Source organism: Sphaerodactylus townsendi, linkage group LG05, assembly GCF_021028975.2.
Source record: "Sphaerodactylus townsendi isolate TG3544 linkage group LG05, MPM_Stown_v2.3, whole genome shotgun sequence".
Taxonomy (NCBI): domain Eukaryota; kingdom Metazoa; phylum Chordata; class Lepidosauria; order Squamata; family Sphaerodactylidae; genus Sphaerodactylus; species Sphaerodactylus townsendi.
Window position 1 is genome coordinate 29842072 of NC_059429.1, and position 21925 is coordinate 29863996.

The 21925-nt window shown below is 39.4% G+C and overlaps 2 protein-coding genes across 4 annotated transcripts in view; one reads left to right on the top strand and one right to left on the bottom strand.

Annotated features, from left to right (window-relative positions):
- Positions 1-21925, top strand: part of CDC73 (cell division cycle 73) — a 128859-nt gene that overhangs the window by 59669 nt on the left and 47265 nt on the right. The gene's annotated exons all lie outside the window — the stretch shown is intronic.
- On the bottom strand, positions 14492-21504 carry B3GALT2 (beta-1,3-galactosyltransferase 2). 3 transcript variants are annotated; one of them, XM_048498743.1, is made up of 3 exons: positions 20908-21504; positions 18217-18329; positions 14492-16206 (listed from the first exon to the last, which is right to left on the bottom strand). In XM_048498743.1, exon 3 carries the CDS (start codon positions 16086-16088, stop codon positions 14820-14822), a length of 1269 nt encoding a protein of 422 aa, XP_048354700.1. In that variant the 5' UTR covers positions 16089-16206; positions 18217-18329; positions 20908-21504; the 3' UTR covers positions 14492-14819. The 3 variants fall into 3 exon arrangements, with proteins under 3 accessions (XP_048354700.1, XP_048354701.1, XP_048354699.1); XM_048498744.1 differs by lacking the exon at positions 18217-18329 and having other exon boundaries at positions 20913-21504; XM_048498742.1 differs by lacking the exon at positions 18217-18329 and having other exon boundaries at positions 20908-21503.

Genomic DNA, 21925 nt, shown 5'->3' on the forward strand with positions numbered 1-21925 from the left:
GGCTCAAACAAAGAAAAACATGAAGGACTTTATTGCTAAAAACAAGCACCTTAAATTAAGCCCCAAAACAAAGCAGCAGCAAATGTAGTTATCAGTATAGTACACAGAAATGATTTATTCCGAGAAATGGTTTATTCTCATCAGGTGGTGAGATGCTGTGGTTTTTTAATCAGCTGAAGTTTCCGGGTTGTCTTTAAGGGCAGCCCCACACAAAGGAGAAGAAGAAAAACATTGCGTCCGGCAATCTAAAAGTCCCTCTGAGGAGGGAACGGAAAGGCCCAAGATGTGAAAGGCCACAGATGATAAAAAGGGAAGGAGGGGGCACCATCAGCTGCCGGCTTCTCCAAAGGCCCGGTGGAACAGCTCGATCTTACAGGCCCTGCGGAACTCTCCAAGGTTTACAAGATCCTTTCCCTTCTTCTCCCCACAACAGGCACCTTGTGAGGTAGGTGGGGCTGAGAGAGTTCCAAAGAACTGTGACTAGCCCAAGGTCACCCAGCAGGAATGTAGGAGTGGGGAAACACATTTGGTTCACCAGATAAGCCCCTGCCACTCAGGTGGAGGAGTGGGGAATCAAACCCGGTTCTCCAGATAGAATCAACCTGCTCTTAACCACTACACCACACTGTGAGAAGTTGCAGTGATGTGGCTTAGCGTGGTCAGATCAGCTGATTCGAGGAAAGAAGCAAATACCTCAACCAGATTTTTCTGGAAAAAGGCCCTCTTGGCAACAATGCTAGCCTGCTTATGTATTGGGAGCACTGAATCAAAAAGGTCCCCCAAGCTTTTCAAACAATTCGACAAAGATATGAGATTCCGTGGAAACTATCAGCTTTCCTAACTGGTATCATCACATACTTTTCTGGATTCATCTTGTTCACCATTGAGCCACTTGGCTACAGTGTGTAGGTGTCTGACCAGGGCAGAAATGGCGGTGACTTAGTGAAATACAATTGACAATCTTATTGTGTGGATTGACACTGATATTATATAGCCTAGTTGAAAATATGGGACATTGGGGTGCTCTACATATTGACACCTAAGAAATGGGCAGTGCAATCCCGATGAGGGGGAGTATTGCACTGGTTGGGGACAGTATAGCAAAGGTGCTGCCACACTATCTCCAAAGGGGCTTTAGGTGGTGAAGAAAGAAGAAAAATTTGAAACTCCTCCTGCTGTTTTACTGGCCCCATAGCCAAAGCATAGCCTGCAGGCTTGGAGTGCATGTTCTCGGACTGGAACACCCTCTCTCCCACCAATGTAGTTCCACAGTAATGCCCACTTCTGGGTTTGGCCACTGCGGAGCTGATGTGTTTGCTCTTGCCATTATACTGGCGGAGCGGGCAAACACATCGACATGGTCCTGTGCTGTTCCCAAACAATGTTTCCTCCTTCCCGACCCCAGTCTGTATTGGGCTGTGAGTCTGACAGCTCAATCAATGATGCAAGAAAACTACGATAGCGCCTGCATTTTCAACTTGGAAGCGCTAAAGGAGGTGAAAAATAGATTAATTGAGTTGGGTTTATGAATGTCTGGTCATACCTCAGGCTAACAGAGGTTCTTGTGACACTGGTTTACAGTTTGTGGTAATGTCTGATGCACTCATATTTAACTCTTATGTAGTTGACTATATGACAGTCTTGTTCAGTTTCATCGGGGGGGGGGGGGGGGTGTATTAGATTTCTATGCAGAATTTCTTCTTCGAACAGTCCAGCCTTGTAAGCCAATGAAGCAAATCAGTATGATTGTATTTCAGCTCAAATGTGTTTGATTTATGCACATTAATGGAAATTGAGTTTGCCCTTTCATAATTGTTGTGTGATCCCAGTGTTTAAAGGGCATTTTTGAGTCAGCTGGGTAAGGAGTGGTGAAAGGACTGGCAATTTAAGTCGACAGATGTATCTAAAAGGACTGAACTAATTCCCCCATATTAATCGAACGTGATTAATATCACTTTGTATATCATTTGAATATGCCAGAATTTTTTATAAGCCTACCACTCAGTGGTATCAAAACTAAAGTTGGATCAAATCCTTGAGGATGTTTTAACTGCTAGTTTAATTTTACAGGGATGACAAAATACATTTCATCAGAAAATTTAGGTTAGTTTGTTGGATGCTGTGTGTAACTTTGTACATTTGTGGGTAGGCACTAGAAATTGGAATTTCATGCTTGTACCACAGTCTGTAATCGTTAAACCAATGGTTCCCAAACTTTTTCAGGCTGCTACCCCCTTGACTTCCCAGGCCACTTCCATACACTTATGAACACATCTCTTTCTTGATATTAGGTCTCCTGCAAATTCAACGCAGCTTTTTACACTGTAAACACACACATGTATTTTACAAATAAAACATGACCTAGCAAAAGTAAACCAATTTATTGAGCTGCTTTAGCAATATGAAAGAGTATGTTTGAATCTCACGCATTATGTTGTCCACATGGGATGGATATGCTTGGTGCAGGGGTATCAGCTTGTCAACATCAGGCTGCACATCCTAAGAAAAAGCCGTAGATCCCAACATTATGTAATTTTCAGCTTGTTTCTCTGCTTGGAAAGAAGTTGGGTGACTGCACTGAAGTCCTGCTCTATTAAATATGATGTTGGGAAGGTACATCTTGACTTTGTCCGACAGTGCAGGATAGCAGTCAGGAAGGTCTTTTTCAGCGAACCATGAAAACGAGGCACAGAAATTGAGTAGTAAAGATGCCTTTGCTGGATCGTTGCCTTGGCTCCTCCCTCCAGGCTTCACAACCTCTGCTTTTCCTCTAAAATTCACCAGTCACCAGGATGGAAGACCTTTTCCCCCCAGCTGGCCCAGGAATTTCTACCACCCCTAAATTTTCTGCCATCCTCATTCCATCCACCCCTAAATTTTCTGCCATCCTCATTCCATCCCAGAATTTTTCTCTGCCCCACTTGATATTTCCATCTTGATATTCCCACTTTGGGAATTCCTACTTTAAACGATGTAAGTAGTGAAATGTTAGTCGGAGCGGGTCACTAGGAGACAGTACAGTAAATTACAAGAGAGGTATTCTGTAGAAATTGGTTTTAAGGGTAACATAGCATGGATAATTAGCACTGCACTAGGATGAGGAAGAAACTCTCAGGATTTTTGGCATTTTGGACAGAATCTTTGCAGATTTCAGTAAGCTGGCAACAACTTTGTTGTTGGAATCTTTGCTTGAGTTCAGTCCCAGTGTTTACAAATCTCAGAGATGGTATTTATCAAGGCACAGAAGGAGGAGGAGCTATAGTAGGATGTTTTGCCATCTGTAACTCTGACAGGGATCCAGTGAGATCCATCCATATATACATGCCAAATTCTTTTATAGGGGCATGAGGCGGCAGCTTTTTTTCCCCACTTGCAACCCTGATGGTGTTCCATGTCCCTAACCTTCAGCAGTCAATTTGAGAAGCACTAGAATACACAACAGAAATAGGAGAGCTTAAAAAACCTCGGAGCATGTTTGAGACATGACTCTGGATCCCTGGTTACATTTTCAGCAGAAACGTGAAGCATTTCTTACCCTTCACTACCACCCTTTGAACAAATAAAATTCCTTAGTAACAGGGTGCATGTTTTGCAGCTGTTTGTTCCAGATAGATTTGAGTTACAGCTTCAGGGTAGTCCTTCATGCTCCCTTTTGAGTTTGTTCTGTAATTACTGTTTTATGTCAACATGACTTCTTTATAGATTGTTGTTGTTTTTTGTTTATATTCATGTGCATGGTTAATGTTTACATTCATGGATTCGTGTTCAGTATAAAGGTATGTATACCATTTTGATTAAATTCTAGAAAGGGAGTAAAGTAATAAGTATTTTAGTATAAAATGACTCCTTTCTGGTTTTTGTGCAGATGTTAAAATTTAGATATAAATATTTCCATTATGAGTTGGTTATGAGATGTTTTGAGGATAGTGTATATGTAACCAGTTCACTGCATTCTTCTCTGGAAGCTATTCATGTGTTGTGTTTTTAATGACCTAGGTGTGTATGATGTGTGGTCTCAAATTTTCATGCAAGTTTTTTTTACTCATTTCAGCTGTAATCATGCAAAATTCAGAAAATAAATCATTGTAGTAATTCGATAGACAGTTACAAAACAAAATGTACAGAACAAATAATAATGGGAAAATCTGATAGTCCCATGTATTCTGTTAATGTGGGTGAACAAAACAAGTACACAGTAACAAATGGGCAAGCATCAAGGCAAACAATAAACATTAAAATGTATATCTGGAGCAGGAAACTGCCTAGAGAAACTGTTGAGCCTTTGATTGACCAAGGAGTACCGGGATTGCTTGCTGGGGGTAAAATGTAGATGACTGGGGGAAGAAGTGGCAGACCACCCCATAAACAATGTTTGCCTAATAAAGGTATCACCCTGGGTTAATAATTACTGGGTACTTGCATAGAGGACTACCTTTATTTCTTTAAAGAAAAATAGGGAGACAGCAGAGAAGCGCAGTTAATTTTTTTGCTTCTATGTTCTCTGTGAAAAGTTTGTGTTGTGCATGTTTTGGTTTACCAGTAATTTTTTTTATTCATACCTAGAAACACTTTGACAACAAAAAAGTATGTGGTGTGTATCCAGGCCACATCCACTGTTTTCAGAAAGGGAGTCTAAAGAACTTAGTCAAATTGAGGTGACAAGAAAATTAAGTTCTAAACCTACTGGGGAAATTAAAAACCAATAAGTGTCAATGTCCTTGTATGGAAGTCCTGGTGGCATACAGCTGAGAGGGAAATCAAATATGAAATTGTCAATCCACTAACCAGTATATGTAACTTATTTATTTATTTAGAATATTTTTGCGTGGCCTCTTTTAAGTCCTGACTTGTCACTAAAATCTGTCACTGTACCAGAAGACTGGAGATCAAATAGTAAATCAAATCCTTTTTTATTGTAACACATGGCCAAGATTTTTTAAAAATACAATAAATATCATTTGGGTACAGACATACAGTCATAAATCATAAAACAAAATGTTCAAATGTTGATTTAAGACATTATCCCAATTTAAAAATGCTTATTAAAAAGAGATTAAACTTGCAGGAAGAAAATTACTATTTAGTTTCGATATTTAGAGTAGGACCAACTTTGTATATTAACACACAAAACTTGGGTATTTGTCTGGATAGTTGGGAATTCCCATTTGAAATAATTTTTTCAATGCAAGCTTTTCCAGGGAGTCCTGGAGTTTTGTTTACCAAAGGGCAAATGAACTCTAATCAGGCCATGTTATAGAAGATGCATTGAAAAAAATACACTTAACAAGAGTTCTGCTTCCCCAGACCTGCATAGGCAAACTCTCTCTGCCCTCTTCTCTCCAATATTGCAGAGGAAATAGCAGAGCTGTACCCTCTGCAGTATAGCTGATTTAAAGACCTTTCTGTCTTTAGGTCTAACTAATTAATTTAAATTAGGTCTAGCTAATTTAAAGACCTCTCTGTGCTATTTATTCCCAAGTTAGTTATCTAGGTAGAAAGCCAGGGCAAGGATGTATCTGCTGTTGGGCAATGTCATAAAAGTGGGTGAACTACAAAGATCAGAATGTTGCTCTGTGACTTCTACTCTTGACTTGGAGCTTGCTTTGCTCACTCATTACCTAACTTGAGCAAAATAAGGGGAGAAAAGTAAGGAGCTCTATTTTTTCCCCTACAGCCTTTAACACTTTGATTGAAAGCTATCATGAAGAAGTAAAGATAGCAGACCTCTTGGGGATTGAGGTTTATTTTCAGCCATAAATAGAGAGATGGGAGTCCAACTCTTGCCATGACTTTCATTACATCTGTCTCAAGACACACCAATGAATTTGATACACATTTAGGAACTTGTTGGGAGCTCTGAAAAACTTTGGCTGAGCCTGTTCCAGTGGCAGAAAACAAGTAATCAATGGTCCAAGATATGTTGCATACAACAGATTTTAGTTTTTCCCTTGGGCAAAGGCAGCAGGGATATAATGACCCTCCTTGTGCGAAGACATTTAATTATATTGGGGTGCTGTGTGGTTTCCGGGCTGTATGGCCGTGTTCTAGCAGCATTCTCTCCTGACGTTTCAGATCCTCTGAAGATGCCAGCCACAGATGCAGGCGAAACGTCAGGAGAGAATGCTGCTAGAACACGGCCATACAGCCCGGAAACCACACAGCACCCCAGTGATTCCGGCCGTGAAAGCCTTCGATAATACATTTAATTATATTGCTAGCTGACCCACCTATACATGAGACATGGTTGTTATGAGCAGCTTTGAAGCCTGAGGCCTGAAGGACCATTCCTAAATACCTGAAACTATTGACCTGCTCAATCATTTGATTATTGATGCTCCAAACCCTAGATTTTGAATGTTTGTCAAATGCTATCACCTTTGTTTTGTGATAATTGATCCACAATTATTCCTTTTCACAGTAAACAGCCTTTTTTAAAAAGAGGTCCAAAGGGGAACCAGGAAATTACAAGCCTGGTAGCCTAACATTTGTCTCAGGGAAATTAGTAATAAAAGATAGAATTATTAGGCACCTAGAGGAACAAGGTCTGCTGAGGAAACATCACTGTATCTCCAAAAGAACACTGAAGAGGTGGAAAAAGTACATGGAGATGGGGTACCTTGTGTATGAGAAAAGGCTGAAGAGTCTTTTCAGTTTAGAACATCACGGAGATTTAGAAATTGTTCATGGAGTAGAGAGAGTAAACAGAGACATTTTTCTGCCTCTCCCAAAATGTTAGAGATTGAGAACATCCAATAAAGTTGATGAACAGTAAGTTCAGGGCAGACAAAAAAGAAACACTACTCAATAAGTGGCTAAAATGTGGAATTCCTTTCCAGAGAATGGAGTGATGGCCACATTCATAGATGACTTTTAAAGGGGGTTAAGCAGGTTCATGTAAGATAGGGTCTATCAGTAGCTACTAGCCACGGTGACCAGAATAAATCTCCACATTTGGAAGCATTAAACCTGTGGATACCAGTGCCCAGGGGCAAACTCAGGGAAAAATCTGACTATTCTTTGATGCTGGACCAGGTGGGGGGGATATAAATCCAAACTCCTCCTTCCTCCCTCTCTTCTTCTTTTATGTGCTTAAGGCAGTTGCAGCTCCTGCTTGATACAAAAATGATACTAACGATTAGAGAATTCTTTACAAAGCAGGAGGCTTCTTTGGAAAGATTACGCAGGCAGTAGTTGATGGGTATTCTGTCAGCACAGAAGCGACCGTGTCCACTGGATCTTAATTTTAAGAACAATTGATGGTAGTAGGCCATCTGCTTTTCATGCAGACAGTTCTGACTTCTGTAGACATGTCCAAGTTAAAATATGCCAGGTGATGTTCATGGCATCTCTCTGACACCCTGGAGAGCCACTGCCAGTCAACGCTGACAATACCAAATTTGATAACCAATTATTTGACTTGGTATAAGACTGTTTCATATGTCTTGTTTTTGTTATTGTTTTTCAGAAATTTCAATTTATTCTGTGGCTTCACAGTTTCAGGAGGTATATAAAGGAAAGGGATAGTATAAACACCGAAGAAGCTTTTGTAAACTTATACAAATACAGACTTTGGGGGGAGGGGCAGGCAAGAGCAACACTAACTCTTTGCATTCACCCATTGAGCTGTATGTAGTGTTTTTCATGGTCAAGAAACCAATGAGATCTGGGGACAATTTTATGTTCAGGTGCTTTCAATGAGTAAGACTTTCTAAAGCACTTAGTTGAAGGTTTTTTGGGTTTTTTTAAAGCAGATTTTTGTTTTAAGGCATTTGTGGCTTCTGTGTTCAGACTCAACTCCCACTGTAGCCTAAGGGGAATGGTTAATATGCTGCAATTTTGAGTAACAGATCAGTTAGCTCCTGAAGTCAACTGTGCCCTGCTGTCATTCAGATAGTGTTATCGTGACGCTGTCAGATATTAAATACTTAGGAGAGAGCTCTTATAACTGTTGCCATGGTGATAGCATGAAGGCAACAGAGTAGTTTTCATCTATATCCATCTTTGGTTTATTCCTGTTACAGTCATTTAACTGTGAAAGGATTTGGTACTCAGGTTATATATCTTTGAGATGCACCACTAAAAATTAGGGCTACAATTAACATTTCCCCTGTAAATGAAAATGTACTTCAACATTTGTCACAGCAGGTCTAGTATGTTCTTGTGTTACTTTCATATTCATTGACTGATTCCTGTGTAGATTTGCTTTGGAATTATTGACCTACTATTATGCTTTCATGTCACTTTCCTCCTCTAGTATTACCTCTGTTCAGGGTATAGTTAAGAATGCCTTGCAATCAGAGTAATTGCAAAGCAATTTGTGATTTTGACATGGCAATGGACTTCCACCTCCCTGTCTTTTACTTCTTCATGCCCCCTTGCCTGACTGGGTAACTACAGAGATATTTTTAAATATATTGAAATCATCTGAACATTTATGTTATTTATTAAAACGTGAATGTATCTCATTAGTTTAAGTCACCTTGGTTTTATGGTGAATCTTGTTAGATAGAAATTTGGCAGATCAATTAATATAATTCAGTATTTTATCTTCATGTTCTCTATGTCACTGAAGTAGGGTAAGCTAAGGGTCACTTTTTCAGAGTCAACCTGTGAGCACCATAAGTGAAACGTAATTGCAACACTGTTCAGAAGCCACATTAGCTCTCATAGTTTGACTCATTTGAACAACAAAATAATAAAGTTAGGGAATGAGTTTCAACAATATTGTAAGACAACCCCCCCGCCCCCCGAGTTGGAACCAGAGCACTATGAAGAAGAAGAAGAGTTGGATTTATATCCTCCTTTCTCTCCTCTAAGGAGACTCAAAGGAGCTTACAAGCTCCTTTCCACCCTCACAACAAACACCTTGTGAGGTAGGTGGGGCTGAGAGAGCTCCGAAGAACCGTGACTGGCCCAAGGTTACCCAGCTGGCATGTGTTGGAGTGCACAAGCTAATCTAGGTCACCAGATAAGCCTCCACAGCTCAAGTGGCAGAGGGAGGAATCAAACCCGGTTCTCCAGATTAGAGTGCGCCTGCTCTTAACCACTATACCACACTGGCTAATGGAACCTTTCCATCTTCTTTCCACTGGCAGAATCTGAGGTATGGATCCAACCCATAGGAAGTTGTCCTTAACCAAGTGAGCCCTTTGTAAATCCTCCAACTGAACATTGTATTGTATTACAACTGAACATTGTCCCTTCTGGCTGGCATTGGCTCTTCCAGACTTTATGGTGCAATCTTTTTCATCCCTGTCACTTGATTTCTTTTAGTAGACATTATAACATTTGAAACTAGGATCTTTTGTATGTACTGTTCTAAGCCATAGGACAGAGTGGCCAAACTGTGGCTTATGAGCTACATGTGGCTCTTTGCCACATAGTGTGCGGCTCTCGGTCAGGGCGGCTAGTCTGTAGAGTGGGTCTGTGACAGATTAGGCTTTAAAAGGGTTAATCTGAAAAGGTGTAGTTCAGCCACAGCAGGAGCACCAAGTGTTAAACAGAAGTCAACCTGATTGGCTGGCTGAAATGCAGTAGCCAAGAGCCACAGATTTTCAGAGTTTGAAAGATATGAAAACAGCTTGTGATCTTGTATGACACACAGATCGTGTCAGTCCTCAGATTCAGTGGAGATCTCGTCAAGAGGCTGAGACCAAAGCCAGAGGGAGAACAGCTAGAGGGTCAGTGTTCTCTAAAAGATCTCAAAGACTGAGAGGAAAGAGCATTCTTTTTACCAGGGACTAGGAAGCCTGGTGTGGGTGGAAAACAGAAGGAAGCTTATTTCATGGGGACATTCCTAAGACTACGCAGAGGGCTTGGCTATTGTCTCATGAGGAGACTGCACCTAGATACTGAACTGGAGAATTCATGAGGGTGTGTTAGCTTAACTGGCAGAGTTAAGTGAGGGTTTAGAGAAACCCCAGAGCTTACTCTGTCCCAAGCCAGTGTGAATCCCTTTGGAGCTAAGGGTGGGTGTTTTAGGGAAGTGTTCAGAACCGTGTTGAAAAGGTTTACCCTAAACAGAGACACCTGTACGTGTGTGAAACTATATGTATAACTGAAACAGCCATTTAAGTGAAATTGCGTTTGTTCTGTAAGATCTAGGTAAATATCTGCCTAAAAGTAAAAGAAACGCTTAAGAACCTCTCTGTAACAACAAACAGAAGAAAGTTTGTAAATAAAATCTAGTTTTATGTATTGGCGAAGGCTTTCATGGCCGGATTCAACTGGTTCTGGTGGGTTTTCTGGGCTGTGTGGGCGTGGTCTGATGGATCTTGTTCCTAAGTTTTGCCTGCATCTGTGGCTGACATCTTCAGAGGTGTATCACAGACTGTAATTTATACAGTCTTGACAACATATCAGCTGGATTTTAAACAACTTACAAGATGGAGACTCAAAATGTTTCTCCTACAGTAACACCCAGTAACTATCATTGACAATATCTGTTTTTACCTTTTCTGTTTTTATTTTTGGCAGTCTCATTTACTAATAAGAATACATAAAGCACATACATGGATAATTATTATGATATGTGTATCTTTTAAAATATTTATATAAAGGGTTTGGAAGACAATGTGCATGTAATGATAAAAATTTGAGTGTAATATTTGTTCATGTCTTGTGGCTCTCAAACATCTGTAGTTTATTCTATGTGGCTCTTACTTTAATCAAATTTGGCCACTCCCACTATAGTGCAGATTGGTCCAAAGTCCTGCAGATCACCTCTCTTCTTCATTAATCTCACTGAAAACACCATTCCCTGACTCTTTAAGGCCGTGGTGGTGAACCTTTGGCACTCCAGGTGTTATGGACTACAATTCCCATCATCCCCTGCCAGCATGGCCAATTGGCTGGTGGGAATTGTAGTCCATAACATCTGGAGTGCCAAAGGTTCACCACCACTGCTTTAAGATATCTTGCATTATTATTCTTGTAAATTCTTCCCCACTTCCTTTTATTTAAAATTGAGCTGTGTGTTTATCCAGATTATTCAAAGACAAGAACCAGGACATTATCATCATTCAAGAAGTTATTTCTTAACTGATCACTTATTTGGGGACATTGTACATCATAGTATTTATTCTACAGAGAAACCTTATCATAGTGGAGGTTAGATGAGTGGACACCACATCCAGTAGTACCTTTGTGAAAAATATAGAGTTTTAGAATAAGTGTACTTTCGGGATGATGTCGTTCTCGGTTCTTTATTTTTCCCTAGCTGGTGGTCTGATTCAAACCTCCTTACTCCTACTGTTCTCCTTTCCTCATTGTATATTTTCCACAACGCTTCAGTGAACATATAAAAATAAAATTGCTAGACTGTTAACAGGGATCTTGTTAAGTTAAATAAATGAAGTTAAATAGCTTTGTTTGCAACATATTTAATTTTCAGTCAAATTTTTCTTAGTTCCAATATATGTTGTGGTTTCACGCTTGGAGAAGTTTGGTGATCAGGTTGTGATAAACATGTGATCACAATTCTAGTTTGCAGACATGTCTATTCTTTGAAAAGGAATCAACGTATGTATCCTCCTCTGTCTTCCTTTTAGCCCATAACTTACCTTCCAAAGCTATTTTACACTTATGAACTTAAAGGCATCCTGAATAACTTAAACTATGGTAAAAGGATACTATTAGAATTTATTTTAAAAGGCTATTTTGCAGTGCAACGTTAAATCCTAAAAGCAAGCTCTGTTTCTCAGGAAACTCTCATCTGCATTAGTGTAGTGACTATCAACATCTCCATTTCCAGATTTTTTAAAAGATATTTTTTGTAGTTTACTTTCCCATTAATGAGCTGGTCAGTCAGCTATTGCAAATACACACTAAAACCAGTGAAGCAATTTCCTTCCAAGTGGGGCAGGAAATCGTGATTTTAATTTGAATGCATTCAGGTAATAAGCATTGTGCAGACATATGTTGCTAAATTGATCATGGGCGCAGAGACACCAGTGGACCATATCATGATCCTCTGAGAACGATGTCAGTTTCTCTAAAATGCTTCTAGATACATAAATGGAACTTTCCCCATCCTTTCTCTCCTTGCCATATTGTGATATATATTTTCTAAACTCTCAGACCCTGCCGGAAGGGATAATTTTTCCCCTTTAACTTCTTGATCCGGCAATGATGCTATATGGATAGCAGATGCTTTTAGTCCTGTGGATTATCTGCTCTGTGTAGGCAGATCCATTCTAGATCCCACTACAAAAAACTGGCAGATTCTGACAACTTTGCTGGCCTGGTCCAGGCAAACTGAATTACACATCCATTTGGCTTTTATATACATGAACGTGTTCCTGTATGTGCTTGTGGAAGCTTTACACTACAATTCCAGCACTCTTACACTTGGTAGAAAAGCCTGTTTCTCTGTACCAATCTCCTGAGGAGAATCTAATGATTGTTTAAAAAAATTATTATTTTTATTTGAGTTATTCTATGCTACTTTTCATCCCAAAGCGATGAAGTTTTGGAAACTACCAAAATAACTACACTTAAATGAAATAAGACAATAATATTCTGTGCAGATCTTCATTCTAGTGTGCCTGTCACTGGCCCCAGCTAACAGCTAAAAGCTGTTTGGTCCTGGCCCTTCAGCTCGTGCTGTTGCCTACACCCAGGCTTAAGTTCCTGCAGGAGGTCTGCCTGAATGGTGGATGGCAGTTTCTTCAATTTTGTCCTCTGTCAGTTTTTCCTATGAAGTGGTCTTTGTGTACCCACAGCCTATTTTTTTAATTTTATTTAACAAACTGTATATCCTGCCTTCTGCCCTCATAACATTTTTGCAAGCAGTTCTGAGTAAGGGTTGAGTAAGGATGAAGAAGTTAGACAACACAGCCTGTCCAGGGTCACAAGCCAGACTTCCAAACTGAAATGTTTCTCTAATGGATACAGCTTCAATGGGTTTCTGGCTAGGACAGTCAGGAAGACTGCCAGGCTGACTCCAAAACACTCTGTCTTTCAACTGCAGAGGGAACTGGGGAGCAAGTACCAGGAGACCTACTGGTGGAGAGATTCTTCCATTGCCCAGGTTATGAAGGCAAAAGGAAATAAAGACCAAGAGCTAAGGAGGAGAGAAGTACATGTCAAGCCAGTGGTTAGCTATTTTAATTCTGGCTTTTGGAGGAAAACACCCAGAATCCTTTCTTGATTATTAGGCAGGGAATCAGGAAATGGAGAAAGTTCTGTGCTGATCTCCTACCTGATCTGAAGCTCTTTGGAGAGCTGTTGTGAGAGGTTTCTGAGCAAAGCAATGGGGGATAATCTTACCCAGCCATCATTCAAAACATATTCTGGGATTTCCCCCAGTTTTTTAAAAGTGGCTTTTTCATTTCCATATAGCTTATGAGAGAGCTCACAGTAACATTTTGGACAGCAGGGAATTGGGTTGATTTGATTAAAAAGTGGTTGGTAAATTGTCATCAGCCGATAGAACAACTCTGGCAATGGAATGGAACAAGCTGTGTGACTGCATTTTTAATGATGAGATTGGAGAATATTATAAAGGTGCTCTTTACTGTGATGCCTTCAGGCTCTCTAAATAGAATTTCATTGTTAGCTACATGCAAGATTCTTTAGAAAATAAATATAATAGTTTGACTCTTGGGTTCTATAAGAAGAAATTTTGAGAATTTGCAGTGAAGAATTTAAAATCTTTTAAATGGCAATTAAATATACAGATGTACATGGACATTCTACTGGCTTTACTGGCTTTCAAAAACTGCTTGATAAGTACTAGAAGTTGATCCCTGAGGAAGCAGCTGTCCATTGTATTGGAAAAGAAGTATAGGAGCAGCTACAGCAATGGCTGACCCTGTGCTTAAGAGTCCCCGTATAGCTTCAGCATGAAAACTATGGCTGATCCTAATGCTTTGAGCTGCCTAATTGTTTTTTAAGATCAGGATCTCCTGTACCATTTTAGCAAAGTGGAATGATGCAAGTGCAGTCTGTAAATTCCACAAATAGATAGCATCACAGTAGAGTTGCATCATGTGCAGAATAAGGAAGGAGAATTGTTGGGGAAACATATACCTGCCTGCCTCACCTATGGTTCAAGCCAGTTCCCATGGATGAACCAGCAACAGAATTGCAACCAGCACGAGATAATTTTGGCTGGCTGGTTTATATTATATTTTATAGTTGTAAGCCACCTTGGGGAAAAAAGCAAGATATAAATCCTTGGTACCCTGTTCGTATTAGGATCATTTAAATAATTGCATATTTTATAAATATGCGTATTTTGTGGCACTCCAGTTTTGGGCATATTCCCCCTGTGTCCAAATCCAAGGTGGCTTCATATGTTGCTAAACACCAGTCTCATTTTTCCTGTAGCCAAAAATATTCTAATATTAAGAACAATAGACAAAGTAGTGTACTGCATAACCATTCAGTAGTGTCGTTATATCAAGATTCTAATTGCTATTTCTGAATCCTAAAACAATTACAAATAATAAAAATTATGTTTCTTTTTTTAAAAAAATAAATTTTAGTATGAAATTTGCACAGTTAAATTTTATTGGCACATAAAATAGCAATTGTACCACCAAAGTGTGCATGCTTATTATTGCACATTAAAACAAATATCTTGATACCAACTTTTCCTTCCCCAATTTCAAAAACCTTTTGGTTAATACTTTCAACATACTACTTTTTTCAAGAATTAGAATCTTTTTTCTGTTAAATTAAAAAAATAATTTTCAAACATCATTAAGTGCTTGGTCTTAAATAGAGTGTCCCTCTTAAGCGCATTTTTCCACTGTACATGCTTTCAGCCATAATTTTACAAATTGCACATGGAATATTTTGAGGAGTGGTTCCTTCTAGTGCAGTTTACGATGGCGGTACTTGCCTGCTTTTTCTTTTGCTGCATTGGCACAGGCATTGTGCTTATTCTGTTGTAAATGGTTCCAGTATTTGATCAGTTCACTAGGCTGGAACTGATGGGAGGTAATTAGGTGACTGTATTTACAGCTGGAATAAGATACCCTCCAGTGATTGAAGACAAACTCATTGGGTGGGGGCATTGGGTCAATTCGCAACTTGGCAAGGCAGATGCCAACATATACGTCCTCCAAGTGCAATCGTCTTATACTCAATGAAACCTTGAAAATTTTTTCTGCTAAATCTCCAGAAAACACATAACCAGTCCCAGAACAGAAGACAGGGTAGCGTTCACTCGGGTACAGATCAGGTGGCATATACCACTTGCTGTCTTTGTTCCGATTGGGCGCATACCCCCTCATTAGATAGCCTGTGAAATATTTGTGTCTGGGAGATAATTCTGGCTTCAAAAGCTTATGTATTAAATACTCTGTATTGACAAACATGTCACTGTCTGTTTTCATAACATATGGAACATTTGGACAGTAAGTGGCAACCCAGTTCATCCCCATTAGGGTTTTGATTGTTAAGTTGTAATAAGTGTCTAAATACTCTTGTTGGATAATATCATGATATTGCCTGCTTTCCTCTAGGATAGCTCGCTGAAGGTATCCATTTAACTTCATATTTAAACCCAGCAAAAAAATCCGAACAATTTGGATTCCAGGTGCCAGGCTCTCATTTCCCCAGGTTTGTCTGATAGCTTGTCGGGCTTCCACTTGGCCTGGTTCTGCAGCTATGAGCAGTATTAGAAATGGACTTTTTTCCTGGCATTTGTCAGGCTCATTGATGATATACTTAAAATGATATGAAGTTGGATGTCCGGTACCTCTTGCATTATAAATACTCCCATTGGCACTGAGTGTGTTCTCTAAACCAGTAACTCCTTGAGGCGACAGTTCTGTATTGTTGGAATTCGTAATAGTCTGTGGCCTGAGGGTTTGAGGGACTGCTTCCTTCCAAATGGTTCTCAACGAGCTGTGGTTTGTCTCACTTCTCGTTGATCTAAATCCTCGGGTAGTGTAAGCCACAGGGTTTTCTTTGAATCCAGCTCTGCCAGGCAGCCAGTCATGATGACTGAAAAACAGAAATACAGCGAAAAGGAACACAAGCGAGAGTAGACCAATGAAGTGGGTGCGGAACAGAGTTCGCTTGGTATTCCAGGTCATCTTGGCCAAGCAGCAATGCCGCCTTCTCCACTGAAGCATGTTGTAAGTATCCAATAATGGGATGTGAGAATGACTGAAGGAAATGCTTTGTTTCTGGATCCACTGCTATTTCTGGGTATTCATCTTCCGTCCTCAGATGGTTAGTGAATTACCAGCTCTGCAAAAGTGACAGAATTCTGAGTGAACAAGCTTTCAAAATTTGCCCTTTACATTGTTCTGTGCAACTTGGCGAGAAAACTATATAAACAAGTGGAAAGCCTTTCTATTAATAAGCACGGCAGCACTCTTAATGTTGCAAGTGCTAGACAGGCGGCATTTAAAGAAATATTTTGTTTGCTGTGGTTAAGCTTGAAGCAAGTCCACCAGCTAAGTCAGTTTGTTGCTGAGAGAGGTTGGTTTGACAAATTGATACTCCACCCTTTCATCCTGGGGACTCCAAGGTAGTTTGAACCTTTGGCCTATAGACCCACACTCTAGTTACTGCCTGCCGCACTAGCTCTTGTTTTGTCTAAATGAAAAGAGGCTAAGAAGCAAGTTGTCACTGTGAAGAAAAAAAACTTTATATCACCTTTTCCCTCCTTGACTTCACAGAACTAGTGCATCTACTTGCTGTGTTATCCTATGAAGAGTAACTGGATTGCCCTGTTAATGATTGGGCCCCACATTGATTTCTCACAGAACCCCCAATTGTTGAGTTCCTATACTGCCTTTAAAAAGAATAGAGGCTTTACGATGCCAGCCTGTCCAAAATGTTCCATATGTTTTACCATATGGATTGTAAAAGAGTGCCTGTTTAAAACATAAAGATGAGAAAACTACTTGAATGGGACAAACATACAGCAAATGCAGGATGACTATGAGGGTGTTTTGGGTTTTTTTTTTTTTTTTTTGAATGGCCAAGTGTAAAGGCCTGGGTACCAGATGGAAGCTTTATTGGCTTTAATTAAAACTGATTTGACATGCCAAAGATAGCATGGCTCACAGTTGGAGGCCCTTTTTGCAAAATGATCATGTATTTGTAGTGGGGCAGACGGTAGAAGGTTGATCGCAACATAGTTCTGTTAGTCACAGTACACTGCTTGGCATGTTTCCATTGGGTCCCTGCTGTGTTCAGAAAGTCAGTGAGAAGAAACACCTGTCAAAATTTAATTTTCAGGGTTCAGTTACCTCACTGCAAAATGTAACCCTTTCTCTCTAGAACTGGGGATTTAAAGACCTGCTTTCTTCATCTGATTTTCTTAATGGTTAAAATAACTATAAATTTTTGAATGAACTGTTTAACAATAGCTAATGCAGTTTTGTGGCAGTTGAAGCGCATCCATTTTTGAATGAACTGTTTGCCAATAGCTGTTTCAGTTTTGTGGTGGTTGAAAGCATATACATGCCTATTAAAAGCGTTTCCACCCTTGAAGAAGATTACTTCAACATAGGCAGTTTCTGTTTCAGGACACCTTTATGGGTATTCTATTCATTGTCCTGAAACATATGAAGCGGAATGTGTGTACTTGGCTGACTTTCTACAAACTGCAGAAGATAAATCCCAATTTTACAATATGTATTTTCTCATTTGCCTTTGATATTTGAGAAGGGGGTTAGTTTGCCAGTTTCATAACTTCATATTAAAATCTTGTTCCAGCATCTTACTATGAGCCTTATTGCATGATTGTAAGGATTATTTTCCAATTTTTTTCTCATTTATTTCAAAACAATAAGATTTTGAACTGGAGGAATCTCATGGGAGGAAGTATTCTTTTTATGTAAATGTGTAGTTTATTTAATTTCTTTTCTATCTGTCAAAGCCAATATTTGGACTAATAGTGTACTTTTTCAAAACAGTAGTTTCTTGGATGGGTAATGACATCTTTAGTGTAAATCTTTCCATCTAATCAAGACAGTTCTTGAAAAGGAACATTTGAGTTTTAAACTATATATCAATGAATTCTGACCTAAACCCTTAAAACAGGGATGTGTTCTGAAATCCATAATTATACACAGTGAAAATGGACAGTTTGCATATAGCAAAAGTCCAGAACTTGAGGCAATTGGAGATTTAATCTTTATAATTTCCCATGGGCCAAATAGAAGGTGTATCATACAAAATGGAAACATGCTACAAATATTTGGAAGTCTTGTGTCATTCAGAACAAAAACTATACTTCTTCCTTACCGCCACTAGGAGGAGCTGATGGGGGTTTTAGCCTTGAATTGTAGCATGCAGTACTTCCTTCTGCGATTTATACAATATCTGCGTTTACTCTAAGGTCTTCAATACTATTTGCACTGAAATGATAAATGAGATGTGAATGAGTTTTAAACAGTTTCTCTGGATTAATGAGGCATAAGTGTACCTTTTAGCATTGAGTGGGAGCCTTGGATCTGTTCATTGATGTGTGAAAATCAAAGAATCTTGATGAAATGATGGACAAATCAAGATGAAATAAATTTAACAATTTCCACATCTATGTCTACAGTAGTACATAAAAGATGTGTACAGGGTGAAACAAGGCTTTATTTCCAAAATTAAGCTCATAAATTATCGTTTGAAAAGAAATTCATTAAGCAAATCTTATCCAAGTGAAAACTTGCTTTTTTCTAATTCCTTTGTAAGTACAAAAGTGGATTAACCACAAAGCACAACTGATGGTATGCAAATAAATCAAGCAATCAAATTCTGTAAATATGTGGTATTTTGCACACATCTATATTGGGAGCACTTACTTTGACCCACTGTACTCTCAATATGTTCTGTGCATTCTGAGGATTTTTTAAAACAACTCTTGAGGCACTTTTATTATTTTTAAAAAAATTCTCCAAACCACTGTCAGTTTATGATGTGAGCTATCATAATGCTATTGCTGGTTAGGGCAGGGGGAGGGTATATCTTTCACAGCTTAACCAGCCACAGTTTTGTTGTTCTCACTACGTTTTAGAATGCAGGAAGGATTTGGATACTCATTCAGTGGAGTGTGTTGAACACATCTCCCAAGTTTCATACTCTTTGATTTCCCCTCATTCTTCAGCATGTTGGCTTTGTATTCTTAAAATAAAATACATATAGTTGAGAGTTCTCTTACTAGACCGCAAATATAAACTAAAATGCTTGCTCTTTCATTTAGGATCAGAACATGAGTTGAGTTTGCTACTTCGTGATTAGTGAATGGGGCTCCTGTGGAATGTTGCATTCAGGTCTATACACTGTATGCAACATGTCACTCATTCCCAGGTTAGGAGTCTGTCAAAGCTGTGTCCAATTCACCCTCTTCATATTTGCATGGAAGTGTTTTCTGCTCAGATATGGGCCTGTTTGGCTCTTGGCCTATATTTAGAAGAGAACTTACATGTCTAATGCCTCATTAGGTTTCAGTTTCTCAGGCTCACTGTATAATACTGATAATGATACTACCTGGTTGTGGTCATTGGCTTGTGTATTCCAGTTCATATTTCCCTTCATTCTTGGGAGACATCTGCTCCCTAGAAGGGAAAGGCTGAATAAGAAACCATAAGATCTGCTGTACTAGATATGAAAAACTGTATTCCCACACCACTCAGGGCCTAATATCTGCCTTGACATATCTGCATTAATCATTTACCCCAAAGGAGGAAAATGTACATTTAAAAATCCTAGCAGTTCCAGTGAAAGAATCTCTGGATTTGATGATACTTTCATTTGGCATGAGTGGTTTTTAAAGAGAGAGAGAGATTTTCTGAAAATGCTTCTAGGAATTAGAATGCTTTTAAAAGTTTTGTGTTAAATTTTTTTTGCCTTTGTCACACTTGTCTATAGGCATTCTTTTTAAAGCAGGCACTCTCACCACACGTTTACTAGTTTTACTGCATGTTAGTTTTGCTCGAGGCAGGCAAAACACATTTATATTTAACATGCTTTAATGATTTAGTATTGTTTGTTGGGTAGCTCTTTGAAGAGAATCACTTGGGCACTAAAGAACTATTAAGCTACTATAGATTCAGGTCTTAAATTTTTAGTGCAGATAAGTAACCCGAGTTCCTTGTCATTTTCTTCATCAGCATGCATTCCAAAGAAGACTAGGATGCTTAAAACGATTGGAAACAAAGGCAGTTTAATTGTAGTGGCTGCTTTTTAATGGCTAAACAAGGGAAATGTTGCACATTAGACTGAATTTAGGATGGCATGACATACACCCTGTCTTGAAGGAAACAGGATATTGAAGCTTCTTTCTGAGATATTAGAAGATATTATTTGTAGTATCTCAGTAATTTCAAGGTTGGTCCTGGGAGCTCAGATCACTATACTTGCTGTTCTTGTGGAGGGTGTGTGTCAGATCTGGTGTAGCTAATGATATGAATCAGATGATACTTTGCTTGTGTGTTAGAGGTTAAGCTGGGGCGGGAGTAGCAAATGCAGAAAGGACTGAAGGTGGTAGTGAACTGACATTTGGAATGCCTGATTTGCTTTGATGATTCCCACCATGTCACATCCTAGCTGGTTTTATCACTTTTTTGAGAGTATGTTTGGTAAAGATTGGTGAATCTGACCTGTCTTGATTAGCTGATTCTCTTTTAAAAGCAAGAAGATATAAAGTTGAATGACTCAGGACTTGACTAGGGCTACAGATAGCTAGATTATCCACCTTAATCCCTTTTTGTCTCCCCCCATCCTTTCTGAGTCCTCCCTAGCCTTTGCATTTGACTGAAAATAACAGATTTGTTAAGTGTAAAGGCAATACTACCTTTTCGACAAAGCAAAAACAAAAGCCCTTCTAGATCTCCCCTCCCCTTTCTCATTAATGGAAGCATAGTTTTTGTAAGTGGGAGATAACGATGTTTGGAATCTGCTACCAGCACATGCAATTGAATGAAATATTATACAATGACATACCTTACTTGATCAGGCCATTTCTGGCAAGAAGATTGTGCCCACTGCAAGTAGTTTTGGCATGCCATCCCTTCAGCCAAAAAGATGCTATCGACCATGCGCACATCTCCCCCCCAGCAGCCTGCTGCCTGCGACTGCTTTTCACCGTATCCAGTTTGTCCATCTGTATGCTTCCTGCTCGGCTCCCTTCCCTGCTCACCAGGGTGTTTGTCTTGATTTTTCCCTGGTCATCCTTCAAGAAGCAGAAGCAGCACTTCTCGCTTCCGTTCTGACTGGCATTGTCTGCTGCTGACAATGGAAGCATTGAAGCTTTTACAGTTGGTGTTTCCCTTGTTGGACAATGCAGTGCTGTGTTCTCTTTTCAGTATCCATATTTCTAGTGGCGATGCCAAGCAAAGCAGCAGGAGCTAGAATCTGGAGCCGCTTGCATTTGATAACGGGCTTTACTTCTCTCACTTCATTGTTGCTAGGCAGTAACCAAAAGGGTGTCTTTTTTTAAAAAAAAAGGCTTTTAGCTGAGGGTTTTGGTCTGCAAAATCCAATCCATAGCTTCTCAGCCGCTGCACAGGCAGGCAGCAGTTTAAATGTGGACTCTGACAGATGCTGTCTTCTGACAGAGCAGAATTTCACGTCATTGCTTGGCGGAAACCCACGTGATAGTTTGCATTTATTTGGACTAAATCCTAAAGCAGCCAGAGAGAGCTTGGAGCTTTTGCTTCTGTTCGATAGAGGGTGTAGAATCCAGTGGAGTGCTGGATGAAAGAAATGAAAATAGTGTTGTTGTAAGGATCAAATTAATGTGTGTATCCTTCCTCAATTGCCTTCCTTTATCTTTAGTGCTTCAATTTAGCAATCTTGAAATGCTTTTTTAAAACACTGGATGTTATCTTAATTCAAGCACATCTGTCCATTGCATAAATACTACAAGCTATTAAATATGTTGGCTTACAGCACACTTCAGAAGTTGTGTTTTTAGTGTATAAACTTGTACAACCTTAAATTTTTTTAAAAAAATGAATGC

Bases quoted from the DNA above. Each gene is read 5' to 3' on its own strand.
- B3GALT2 (XM_048498744.1), bottom strand. From the start codon at position 16,088: ATGCTTCAGTGGAGAAGGCGGCATTGCTGCTTGGCCAAGATGACCTGG.